We start from the raw sequence: 12,814 nt of genomic DNA, 5'->3' as shown, positions 1-12,814 counted from the left end.
TTCCTTTTGATTCTGCATTATGAAAGCCCTTGAGAAAGTATCTGACAAAGAAGAATCCCCCTCAGCCCCATTCAGACTGTAGCTACGGAGTAAAAGAATTGAAGTCGACCAGGCCAGAAATTTGTTTTAGAGAATAGGGAGAAGGTAAAGCTTGGAAACAATTTTACATAAGTACCTCTCAGCTCCACAAAATGCAAACTATATGAGTATTTGCTACATAACAAATGTTGATGAAGAAGCTTAAATAACAAGCAATTGCAGAAAAAATGGCATTTGTTAATCTTTTGTATATTAATAACACTTTACAAGTAGAAAAGCAATACACATTTTGTTCATTAAGTTAAAAAACACAGCCACAGTTCAAAAAGATGTTACTGTAAATCTACTAAAATGTGAACATTGTAAAAAAAATTTGACAACTTATGAAAACATACAAATTAAACATATAGTTTTAAATGGCATTGGATTGAGATTTATTTAGAAACTAACATTTTATAAAGGTAACTGGTACCTTATTTCTGTCAATAATCATCAAGTTATTTTGCTCGAACATAGAAACTGTATTTTTCAGAACTTGTCACATTGAGAGATTTGCACTTTAATGGTATTATATTATCTTGAAAGTAATAGACTTTTCTATTCACTTTGATTATCAATGTAAATATGATTCCTGTTCTTCCATTGCCACTTGAACTTCATCCAGCTGCACAACATCTAGCATCTTAAAAAGAGAGCCAGTCAAGTCACAGGATTATAACATAATAACAAGAAAACTATATACAGTTGACCCTTAATGTTCAGGTTTGGGCTGGGAGTGGTGGCTCATGCCTGTAATTTGGGAGGCTAAGGAGGGTGAATTGCTTGAGCCCAGGAGTTCCAGACCAGCCTGGACAACATGGTGAAACCCCATCTCCATTAAAAAATACAAAAATTAGCTGGGCATGGTGGTACATGCCTGCAGTCCCAGATACTTGGGAGGCTGAGGTGGGAGGATCCCTTGAGCCCTGGAGGCAGAGGTTGCAGTGAGCTGAGATCATGCCACTGCACTCCAGCTTGAGTGAGAGAGTGAGACTCCATCTCAAAAATAATAATGTACAGGTTTGAACTGTGTGGATCCACTTATAAGTGAATATTCTCCTGCCTCTTCCACCCCTGAGAAAGCAAGACCAACCCTTCATCTTCCTGTTCCTCCTCAGCCCACTCAATGTGACGAGGATGAAGATAAAGATGTTTATGATAATCTACTTCCACTTAATGAATAATATATATTTTCTCTTTCTTATGATTTCCTTAAAAACATTTTCTTTTCTCTAGCTTACTTTAAGAATACAGTATATAATACATAAACAAAATACACGTTAATCAACAGTGTTTATGTTATCAGTAAGACTTCTAGTCAACAGTAGACTGTGAGTAGTTAAGGTTGAGGGGGATCAAAAGTTATACATGGATTTTCAACTGCATAGGGGTTGGTGCCTCTATCTCCCTTTTTGTTCAAGGGCCAAATGTAGTGAAATATATGGATACTGAGGTATATGCATAACAAACCAGACAGGTAGTTTTCAGTAGGGTGTGGAAGTAGACTTTTTCTAAATCATCTGGGAAGCATTTCAAGGATTTATAGTCCCCTCCCACTCCTTCTCATTCCACAGCTCCAGGCTTATCAAAACCAACTACAGATGTGAATTAGAACACATCATTTTCATCCTGGTAACCTCACTTTTGGAACACACTGTTATTGAAAATCTGTTGAATAAAGGAATGATTACCAAAATATATAAAATCAGCATATGCATTTGTGATAACTAGTATGCTGTTTATTACTATAATCACAGTGTGCTATAAATTGTCTTCATATAGAGAACACTTTCCATTATCCACGATGATGGGGAAAAGACAGGTTTTTCAAAAATTATTCAGCTAGTCATGTGCATATGAAATGAAGAACTGTATGGGCAAGGTTGAGCACTTCTTCACTCAGAATGCTACTATATAAGGAAAGTCCTCTAATTTGGAGTAACTTTTAGCTTATTTATTCTCTCCTATTTATCTCAGTCTTTAAACTGGCTTAATACATTTATTTCAAGAAATAAATGTAATGACAACAAATAGCAACAAAAATTCTGTGATTCTGACTACTTTTCCTGACTCTCATTCTTGTATTAATGAGATTTTTTTTTCTTTTTTTTTTTCTAAGTTGCAGCGTGTGCTTTCCAGCTCTCTCAGCTATAATTCACTTATTACACTGGAGTCCTGTTGATGTGGTGTTAAAAAGTTGGGGAGGGAAAACATTGTATAATCTTACAATTACAGCTGGTCTTAAGTGGGCCTGTATCCCTGGGCTGCGTCCTTCACAAGTCTTTCTTAGTGTATTAAATTGGCACATATTATAAAATTAACCATAACAGTTTTATTTCTTCTATGTAATGTGGACAGAAAGGTTAGAGAGGCCTGGAATTGAGTAAGAACTCTTTCTCCTTGGTGAGATAAATATTTGACTGGTAAAGTTTTTTCTCCTTGGAAGAGGCTTATGTATAGAGAATTTTCTAGGCATATTTCAGATGGTTACTTTTCCCCATCCCTGACAAAGACAACGGGTGATTTTTCTTAGTCCCTTACCGTGAGAACCTGATGGGATCCCTAGAGGTGAGAGTCATGAAAGTATGCGGGATTCCCTAATGTTAGGTAACATAGGGCACCTTAAAATGGCGCTGTACCTTAAGATGGGGCCGGTTCCGGGTTCTTCTCCCCTCCTTGACCGGGCACTGTCTGAACCCGCCAAAGGAGGGCCAATCAGAAAGAAGCATCTCCCGCCTTCCCTTGGGCCCGCCCCTAGCCCAATCCACGTAGGCCCAAGGGATACAAAACCCAGCACACCAGCAGCCCTCTCTCTCTTCTCTTCCTTCTCCGCTCGATACCTCCAATAAAGATCTCTTGACCGCGACCGATGTAGTTTGGTCTCCGCCCGGCCCCTTTCACCTAAGAATGTGATCCCCAGGAGTTTCTTATTCTCAAGCTAGTCCACACTCAGCGTTCAGTCAGATCTTCATCGGAATTACCATTTAAGTTTCCCTACCAGTTTATGGTTTCAGTGACTTCTGCTGCAGTTAAACAGATCTTAGCTGCTTTTCTCTACAATCGCCTGCCGTTCTACATTTGGGAGTAACAGTTTTATGTTCTAATTTATCTGATGAGCCCAAGAAATATTGTTGCCTTTCAGTTTGTTCAACTTTTTCTTATTTTAAGGAATAAATAAGCTTGGAAGGAGTAATGCCTTCCAAGCTTTTTAGCTTTTAGAGAAGAAACCAGAAATCCCCCAGCTTGGCCAATATGGTGAAACCCCATCTCTACTAAAAATAGAAAAATTAGCCAGGCATGGTGGCCTATGCCCGTAATCCTAGCTACTCGGGAGGCTGAGGCAGGAGAATTGCTTGAACCCGGGAGGCAGAGGTTACAGTGTTGCAGTGAGCCAAAATTGCACCACTGCACTCCAGCCTGCGCCGCAGAGCGAGACTCCGTCTCAAAACGCACTTCAGGAAGCTGAGGAGGGCGGATCACAAGGTCAGGAGATTGAGACCATCCTGGCTAACACGGTGAAACCCCGTCTCTACTAAAAACAGAAAAATTGGCCGGGCGTGATGGCTGGTGCCTGTAGTCCCAGCTACTCGGAAAGCTGAGGCAGGAGAATGGCGTGAACCCGGGAGATGCAGCTTGCAGTGAGCCAAGATTGTGCCACTGCACTCCAGCCTGGGCGACAGGGCGAGACTCTGACTCACAAAAAAAAAAAAAAAAAAAAAAAGAAATCCCTGTCCTTGACTTCTCACCTTCTCCCAACATTCCATATCCAGCTGACAAACAATCTCCTTTTTCACTGAAAATTATTTTAATTCATTCACTTCCTTCGATTCCTATTGCCACTGCCTTTATATCTGGTTAGAAATATTCATAACTGCTTTCCCTGCCTTTGTTTCAACACCCACTAAAAAAGCCTTAATAGAGTTTTTTATATATATTTCTTCACTTCCCTATTAATGATAAGATCTGAGGATAGAAGTCATATTTTGTCATTGTACATCTCAAATCATCTAGTCCAAAAACTTTCACAGAGAAGGAGTTCAATAAATATTAATTGAATGAATGAATGAATGTGTGAGTGATCTACTATCTTCTAATTAGGCTGAAATTTGAAGTTAAAATTGATTTTTATTTCCTTAGATTAGTCTACAAATTCCTTAAGGAAAAATATTTTTTGCCCACAAATATATTCCATCTATGACCTAAGAAGACGCCTCCTGGTGGTATTCTAATTAACTATTCAGTGAAGGCCGACCAGGAAATAGGCAATATAATCAAGACTCTGGATTCTTTCTTATCCTGGACAATTAATCCTTGAATACTCAAGAAAGTGTTTATCAGGAAATAATTTTACCGCCTTTCACAGTACTAAAACTATTTATGAAAATACTTTATAATAGAAATGTTCTTCATTTTATTTTTGTTCCTATATCTGGCATTTAATACACTGCGTTCATACTCAACAGTCTTTTCAATACGATTTTATCTTTTTTTGTAAGGTACATCACAATCATTATTACTGTCTTTCATAAATAAACTGAAATAGAAAATAAAAATAGAAAAGATAAGTGACTTGCTCAAGGCAAACATAAAAGTTATCAAAAAAGCCAAAATAAAAGATAATATTTCAGTAACAAAAGACAGGATTTCATACTTGCAAACAATGGCTATATAAAACTGGGAAAATTGCAGAAATTTTTATTGTCCCTAATATCTAAAGCCAAGATTGCTTAATACATGTAAAGCTACTTTCAAGAGAACACAGAAAAAAAGTATTAAAAACACCTTATTGTTTTTAATCTTACAAGGAAAGTCACAACAATTTAACTTATTTATGTATTTCATATTTTATCAAAGTTTTTCAAGTTTAACATCTAATCAAATAAGAGAAGATTACACACTCAGTTCCATGGGCTTTATGTCCATCATTTCATTAAATTAGATTTTAAAGAAATGCCATGAGTTAGGTTAGTATTACAGAGATTTTATGGGACAGGGGCTTAAAGCCCCAGTAACCAGGATTCCACAGATACAGTACAAAAGAGGTTTGCACATTCATATTTGATGAATCACTATTTTTTGAGCTCAGCACAGTGTCTGTTTCTGTAGAGAATAAAAGTGTCATGAGGCATACTCTTTCTATTCTAGATTCTGAGTGATAGAGTTTGGATATTTGTCTCTGCTCAAATCTCATGTCAAATTGTGATCCCCATTGCTGGAGGTGGGGCCTGGTGGGAGGTGTTTGGATCACGAAGGTGGATCCCTCATGGCTTGGTGCTGTCTTCCTGATAGTGAGTTCTTGTGAGATCTGGTAATTTAAAATTGTGTGGCACCTCCCAGCCACCTTTCCTTGTTCTTGTTCCTGTTCTCACCATGCAATGTGCCTGCTTTCCCTTCGCCTTCTGCCATGATTGGAAGCTTCCTGAGGCCTCCCCAGAAGCACATGCTATTATGCTTCCTGTAGAGTCTGCAGAACTGTGGGCCAATTATACCCCTTTTCTTATAAATCACCTAGTCTCAGGTATTTCTTTAGAGCCATGGAAGAACAGCCTAATACACTGAGAATTTATGGTGTCTAAAAGATCACACATATAAAGAAACATTGATACTTCAGTCAATTTAGTTTACCTTTACAAACCATGTTAATAAAGTAAAAAGCGAGTATTCTTGGAGCAAGGAGGCTTCCTGACCGTTTTTCTTGCTTACAGAGCCTCCCTAGTTCATTATTATCTTAAGAGAATCATTTGAATGAATACAATGATATAGAAAAGCCTACTGTCCTTTGCCTATTTCTTTTTCTTTCAGACTAGAAAACTGGATGGAAAAAGTCTTTACTCTTTCCTTTCATCTTCAACTTTTGAATAAGTCATGGTGGATCATCTAGGCTTCCTGAACCCCAATCTTCAATTGATATTAGTCGGGTTTTCAGAATTCCCTGGGGTATGTGGTCTGTAAAAACACTAAAAATAAATAACAGTCCTTATACTTCTACCAACTCAGCATTTTGCTTGAATTATTTTGGGGATCATCAATGAACCTTAAGTGTTCTTAGAGATAATTTAGATGGGAAACATAAAAGGACACCGATGTTTAGACTTACTTTTTTAGGATTCTGGTCTATCTCCTTTTTGGAAAATGAGAGCATACAAGTTAAAGATAAACTTGTCCACACTGAGAAGTAAATAAGCTAGGCTTCCCTACTCCAACAGATGATTACCCTAACTGCATAAGAGGAACTCAGGGAGGGTCAAGTCCTGAGGGCATCTATATCAGTGAGGGTTCTTTTGACAGTAAATAAAAAGATAACTACTTATAAGTAGCTGAAATAGAACCTATATGCATCATCCTATATAACAAGATGACTAGAGGTAGGTGGTTCCAGGCTCGGTTAATTCAGCAGCACAAGAATATCATCAAAGGCCCACATATCATATATTTTATTTTCACCCATCTGCAAAGGATTGGCGTTGGTTTTGATTCTTCAGAGTTGTTGGAAGGCAAATACAGATCCAAAAAGCATGTTCTCAGTCAACTGTATTTAATAGGGGGAAAGACATTTTCTCCTCACAAGTATCCTTTTCATCCAGTTTTTTCCTCTGGTCCATTGGCCAGGATTGGGTCACATGTCTAAGCCGTAGCTTCAAAAAAAATCAGGTATTTTTCAGCTCGTGGGCTCAGTGTCAAGGAAGAATGTCTGTGTGGGGAGGGGATCACTAAGGTGACTGCTGCAGTATCTGAAATTGTAAGGATACATGCATAACCCTTGAGGAAAGTCTGGTGTGAGCTTGAACTCGTAACACTCATTACTTTAACTTTTATTCAGTAAAGCATTTAGGAATAAGTGAATGTTAAATGCTAGCCATTGGGAAAAGAAAGAGCTGAGAATGCAGCAGCACATAAAATGGTGCTAGGGACAGATTCAAATTGCACAAGACACAGATTTTTTTTTTAAAGTATGATGAGTGTTATGTAAGATAATTATTAGATTCCAGGAAAACCTAGACCAGTCTTTTTTTAAGAAGTAATGTATACCTTGAAATCAGAAGCGTAAGATTTTACCACAGAGAAAGAGGAAGAAAACACCTGAATGTGTAAAAGAGAACACAGAAATTTCTAAGAAATAAAAGATATTTAGTATAGATGAAATATCAAAGCACAATTGGATTGAATGGCACCTGAAATACTAGAAAATAAGTCATATCATTTGTGCTTCTGAGAATTTATCTTAAGAATACAGAGAATGAATGAAACAGTAAAGGGTTTTTAACAGGGATATGACATAATATTTGCATAAATCTGAAAGGAAGATCCATTGAGGGAAATAAGACGAGCAGCTAAGGTTGGAAGAGATGAAGTGAGGATACCAACTAGGAGGCTATTACAGTATTAGAAGAAGGAGATAAAGTATATTTAACTAGGATGATAGTAGTGGCCCTGAATTATAGATTTGGTCCTAAGTACTCTGGGAAAATGCTCAAAAACTGTCTAAAGTAATTTTTACCAAGTTATCAACACATCTGGCTTTGAAATACATCATGGTAAATTAATTCATACGGTTTAATGTTAGAGTTAATAAAGAGTTTTTTTTTTTTTTAAGTCAACCAACAATCTCCATCCCTTATCTCTAAGGAATTGGGAATCTTGAGGGATGTAGGGTGCCTTCTAGTTTAAACATGGTATCCCACATGCAGTTCATTTGCTTCACTGCAAAAAAATGTTCGCTCCGCAAGCACATGGCAAGATATAGAAAAAATGTGTAATCTCTGAAGTGTTGGTTTGCAGAATGATAGATTTTTTTAAAAAATATGTCAGTGTATGGGTTTCATTTTGTGTTTTTTTTTAAGAAATGCGTTCCCAATAATATACCACCATTTAATGGGAAATTTATTTACAATAAATTTTGCTTCTTAGATATTTTCACAGCAAGGGTTACTTGCAGTAATCCAACAAGAGATACATCTATCCATGCACTCATGCACATTCTATTTTCAAATTAATCTTCTCCAATATATTTTTTGAATGCTTGAATTGCATTTCTTTCTACTTAGGGAGTTGTGAATACAAGGATAGAGTTTAAATCTTCTTCCTATCATGGTCTTCCAATTGCCACTGATGTGTAAAATACAGACTCAACAAATTAGCTTTTGTTAGCCCTAAATTTTCTACTACTTGCAATCATAGCTTTAAGCAGCACAGTGTTCAAGATAATACAATTTGTGTTATTTGGTTACAGGCAAAAATAGTGGTTATGTTTTTGAGAGAACTCCAGGAAAATAGTCTCGGAAATGTATTCAGTCTTGAGTCTTTTATTTCCCCAGATATTAAACCAAATGGATAAGAAAACATTTTTTTGAAAAGGAATACTATGACAAACAAGATCAACTAATATTTATTTGGTTTTAACTGTATGCCAGGCACTCTGAACATATTATCAAATTTAGCCCTTACAATTGCCCTGAGTTAGGAACTTGTATTTTGTGATTAAGCATTGAGAAATTAATGCTTTAGATGCGTAAACATTGTACCAAATCTCCCAGAACTCTTCAGCAATAGTTGGTCTGTTTGGCTTTAATTTCTAGCTATTTCAATATGATGTTATATTGCCTCATAACACATATACAATACGCTGAGAATTCTTGGTGGTTTTAAACACACTTTAATGTGTTTAAAGTAGTTAATACAACAATCCTGATGGCTATATACAATAGATATTAATATCTATATTGTATGGATAATAAAACTGAAACTGAGAAAGTTAAATACATTTTTCAAAGTCACGCATTAAGTATATAGATGGAGATAAGTGATGGCATATTCATTTGAACCTGTACATTCTGACTTGAAAGCACAGTTTTCTAGTATTCATGAAAGCACAGTTTTCAAATTATCCATGATTAGTAACAGATGATCAGAGGAAAACTAAGTCAAGGAATAGGAAGTACTAAGTGTGAGGTCTTAAAGTCCAATAAGTTATGCTTAGAGGGTTTTTTTTTTTTTTTTTTTCTGAGATGGAGTCACTCTGTAGCCCAGGCTGGAGTGCAATGGCGCTACCTTGGCTTACAGCAAACCTCTGTCTCCCGGGTTGAAGCAATTCTCCTGCCTCAGCCCCACGAGTAGCTGGGATTACAGGCGCCCACCACCACACCTGGCTGATTTTTGCATTTTTAGTGGAGATGGGGTTTCACCATGTTGGCTGGGCTGGTCTCAAACTCCTGACCTCAGGTGATCCACCCACCTCGGCCTCCCAAAGTGCTGGGATTACAGGCATGAGCCACCGCGCCCGGCACTTAGAGGCATTTTTAAGTTGTCTGTTTTATAGCACAGATTCATTGATTAATTAATCATTCATACAAATTTCAACAAATACCTTCTGAGTGCCTATCTTGTGCCAGATACTACAAATATAATGTTGAAAGATATAAGCTTATGGTTGAGAATGGAGAGGATGAAGTTAACTAAGGATTACTGGGGATGGTGAGATAGGAAACAATAAGAGAGAGAAATGCATAGAGTATTGGGTACTTATAGAATTTTTAAAACTTTGTCATTTACCAGCTGTTTGACCTTTCTCAAATTGCTCAAATCTCTTGGCACTTCAGTTTCCTCATTTGTAAAATGGGGAAAATATTAGTGCTTATTTAATAAGGTTGTTGTAAACATTAACCTATATGGTGAGCACTAACATGTGTTAATACATATAAAGAATTTAGGAGTGCCTGACTTCCAAGCATTTAACAAACATTAGTTATTAAGCATTAAGCAAATGTTGGATATTATGATGATAAGTCATGTTTCCTATTAACATTAAAGTCTATTACCAAAGTTTATTCAATGGACAGCTAGCTTATAATAGGTGGCATTAATTAAGTCTACTAATTGGAGCAAGACTTTTTCAAATAAGGATTTGTGTTCAAAACAAGGTCGGTTTGAGCTGTGAACATTTTCTTAAGATTTTTGTGTAATTTTCCATTATCTTTGAAATAACTTTCAAGAAACTTTCCTCTTTTAACCAAAAGACTTAAATTCAAAATTCTTCTGTTCAGCAACACATCTCCCTTGTCTCTTAGTAACTATGAGGTGATCTACTCGCTTTGTCAAAACAAAAAGTAAGACTTGCCAGTGTATTACAGACTTACACACACAAGTTACCTCCTTGATTTCAGAAGAATTGAATTGGAATTTAAAAGAGGAATTGCATTACCTCATACAGTGCAATTGTTTTACTTTTGGGTATCCAAGAATTATTGAAAACATGAAATTTACTATCTGGTACTTTCCATATTTGGGGATACACTGCTGTAGCCTAACCCCCTCATTTTATAAAGAAAGATGCATTACATGCTGTGTAAGCTGCTGTCTCAACGCCATACAACTAGATGATGGAGAAGCCTTTGCCAAAGTCAGGCCCCCTAATTGTTCATAGCACAGAACCAACTCTCCACACACATGGCAACTAGACAGCTGATTCTAGATTGGGGAGACATTTTCCTCAGTGATAGGCTTAGGAAAACCTCTACCTACCAACGTGGTCAGATTTTTAAATATCTGTTTTACAAAAGAAAATCCTCTGCGCCAAATATCCAATCTCCTACTCCATAAAGAATATGAAATGTTAGCTAAAAATTTATAAATGTGGATAACAATTTTGAACATTATCATTCTATAAGTGAAAAATGTACCTTCCTATTTACGATTAACCCATTATCATTATTCTGCATTAATTGTGAAATCTACATATTTATAAGTCACTTCTAAGGAAAGAAGTCCATATATGTGGCACAGCAGTAATCAGCTTCAGAACAGAAACTGCTGCATTTAAAAAACATCAACTTACAATGAAGATAAAACAACATTCCCCTTAAAAGTGATCTTTTCTTACTGTTCACATTTGTAGTTCAAAAATCGTCTCTCCATGTTTTACATTTTACAACCTTATCTCTTTTACTGTAAAACTGTTTCTAGAACAATACGTCTATATTGACAAACTATCTGTAACTGAATGGAATAATAATTTGTTACATTGTTTGATCAGGCACCTCACAAAGCTGGAGAAGAGTTAACAAAATAATAATTATTATTATGTTTTGACATTTTAAGAAGATACTCCAGCCCTCTGTGGAGAGAAAACAGGCTATGTTTTTATCACTTGATCTCAAGTACTCTATTCATGATTCTCATATGATCTATATAGGAGGATATGTGAGAGGGTTAATTCAATTGTAATCTTTGAGGTGGTGAAGAGTCATTATGTTACAATAAATCATTTTTTTCCTTTGTTAAATCAATTATAGGAGAACTCAAATAGAAAAGGATCTTGTCAATAAATAATCTGAGCAGAGTTTAGATGCTACACATTTCATTTACAACATTGATTAGCAATTTGTAATTTTTTAACTTAAATCCTTAAGTCTGATTTCATGATAGCTGTCCATTTTTAAGGCTGAGGATTGTACTCTTACCTACAGGTCCTATTAGTGGACTTTTTGGAATAAGAACGGATGAGATTAATGAGCTTATTATAATTCATTAGGAAGTGTTGTGTGGATGACTGCCTACTTTAATTAGTTTTATTACTGTAGGAAATTGTTTCATATGCCAGGCTCATCACCAAGCACGCCTGGAAAACATTACAGCAGTAATCAGACTTGATATTATGTACCTTTCATTAGACAGTATGGCTAACAGCACTTAATAATGAACAAGGAGGGTATTAAAAAGATGGACATGACACAATCTAGCAAAAAAGAATTTATCAGATCAATTCTTAGTGAAGAAGGTGCAAAGTATAGTACTTTACAATACTGTTGTGGCATACAGGTGCTAGACTCATAATTATGGCAAACAGTTTAAATATATCAGGTTTATTCAATAAATCTCAATGCAAATTTTCTATGACTCATTATATTATCATGAAAATGTTAGTAACTAACTCTTCTAATAAAGTAAGGCTTCAAATAGCATTTCTTAGCCATCACTATCCCCAAAGAATAATACACCTACAGATAACTTTGAGCAAAGAGAAAAATCAACTCACAATCCTAAGGAAGCAAATCTAAACATAAAATATATTTCAGATTAGAGGTAAATGAAGAAAGTATAAACCAATTTCACAGGAATTTACCATACTGTTTTGTTAAACTCTGATTAATACAAAAAATATTTTTAATGCTCCTAATGTTATTTTTTTAACCTGAGGTCAAAATGTAACCTTATAGTCATTTTGTAATTAAGATTCTGGCCTTAAATAAGTACTGAGAGTTCAATCTCATAGACTAACTAGAAATTAAATAAAAATGATGTGCCCTTATATCTCACTCCCAAGGCACTTATAGTATTTATAACTCACCAACTTTTATTTTATCGTATCTTATGTAGTATTTAGGCAGCACAATTCTCATTTAATTGATCACAAAACGAATGTCATTGCATTTTTATATCTATTGACAGCATGCTGAAGTTTCTGAATACCCGATCTAACCTCTACTTTTATGAGTGTTCTTTCTATACTTGAAGTTCTTCTTCTAAATATGTGAGCTATTACCTCAAGACATTCTAATTTCTCTTCTGCTATTACAGAAATAATGTTATTGTAATTTTGGTTGGGAACTACAATTTCTGGGCTCTTCCTTATTGTATTTTGTTTTTACTAGAAATATTCTAATTACAAAGCATTACAGTTCAATAAACTATCATAAAGCCACTAGTGCAGAAAATACCAACACCTGGTTTTCCATTCAAT

At 35.7% G+C, this 12,814-nt stretch overlaps 1 protein-coding gene across 4 annotated transcripts in view; it reads right to left on the bottom strand.

Moving 5' to 3' along the window:
- Positions 1-12,814, bottom strand: part of CCSER1 (coiled-coil serine rich protein 1) — a 1,421,845-nt gene that overhangs the window by 791,245 nt on the left and 617,786 nt on the right. Inside the window, exon 8 of one of the 4 annotated variants that reach the window (XM_003257535.3) lies at positions 4,470-6,024. The exons of the other annotated variants lie outside the window; for them this stretch is intronic. Within the exon in view, the coding sequence (XP_003257583.1) occupies positions 6,001-6,024 (24 nt within the window). The 3' untranslated portion in view covers positions 4,470-6,000. Of the gene's footprint in view, positions 1-4,469; positions 6,025-12,814 lie in introns of those variants that run through there. 4 annotated transcript variants of the gene reach the window in all.

This window comes from Nomascus leucogenys, chromosome 9, assembly GCF_006542625.1.
Source record: "Nomascus leucogenys isolate Asia chromosome 9, Asia_NLE_v1, whole genome shotgun sequence".
Taxonomy (NCBI): Eukaryota; Metazoa; Chordata; class Mammalia; order Primates; family Hylobatidae; genus Nomascus; species Nomascus leucogenys.
The sequence above is the reverse complement of the archived record's forward strand: the minus strand, read 5'-3'. Positions and strand labels throughout refer to the sequence as shown.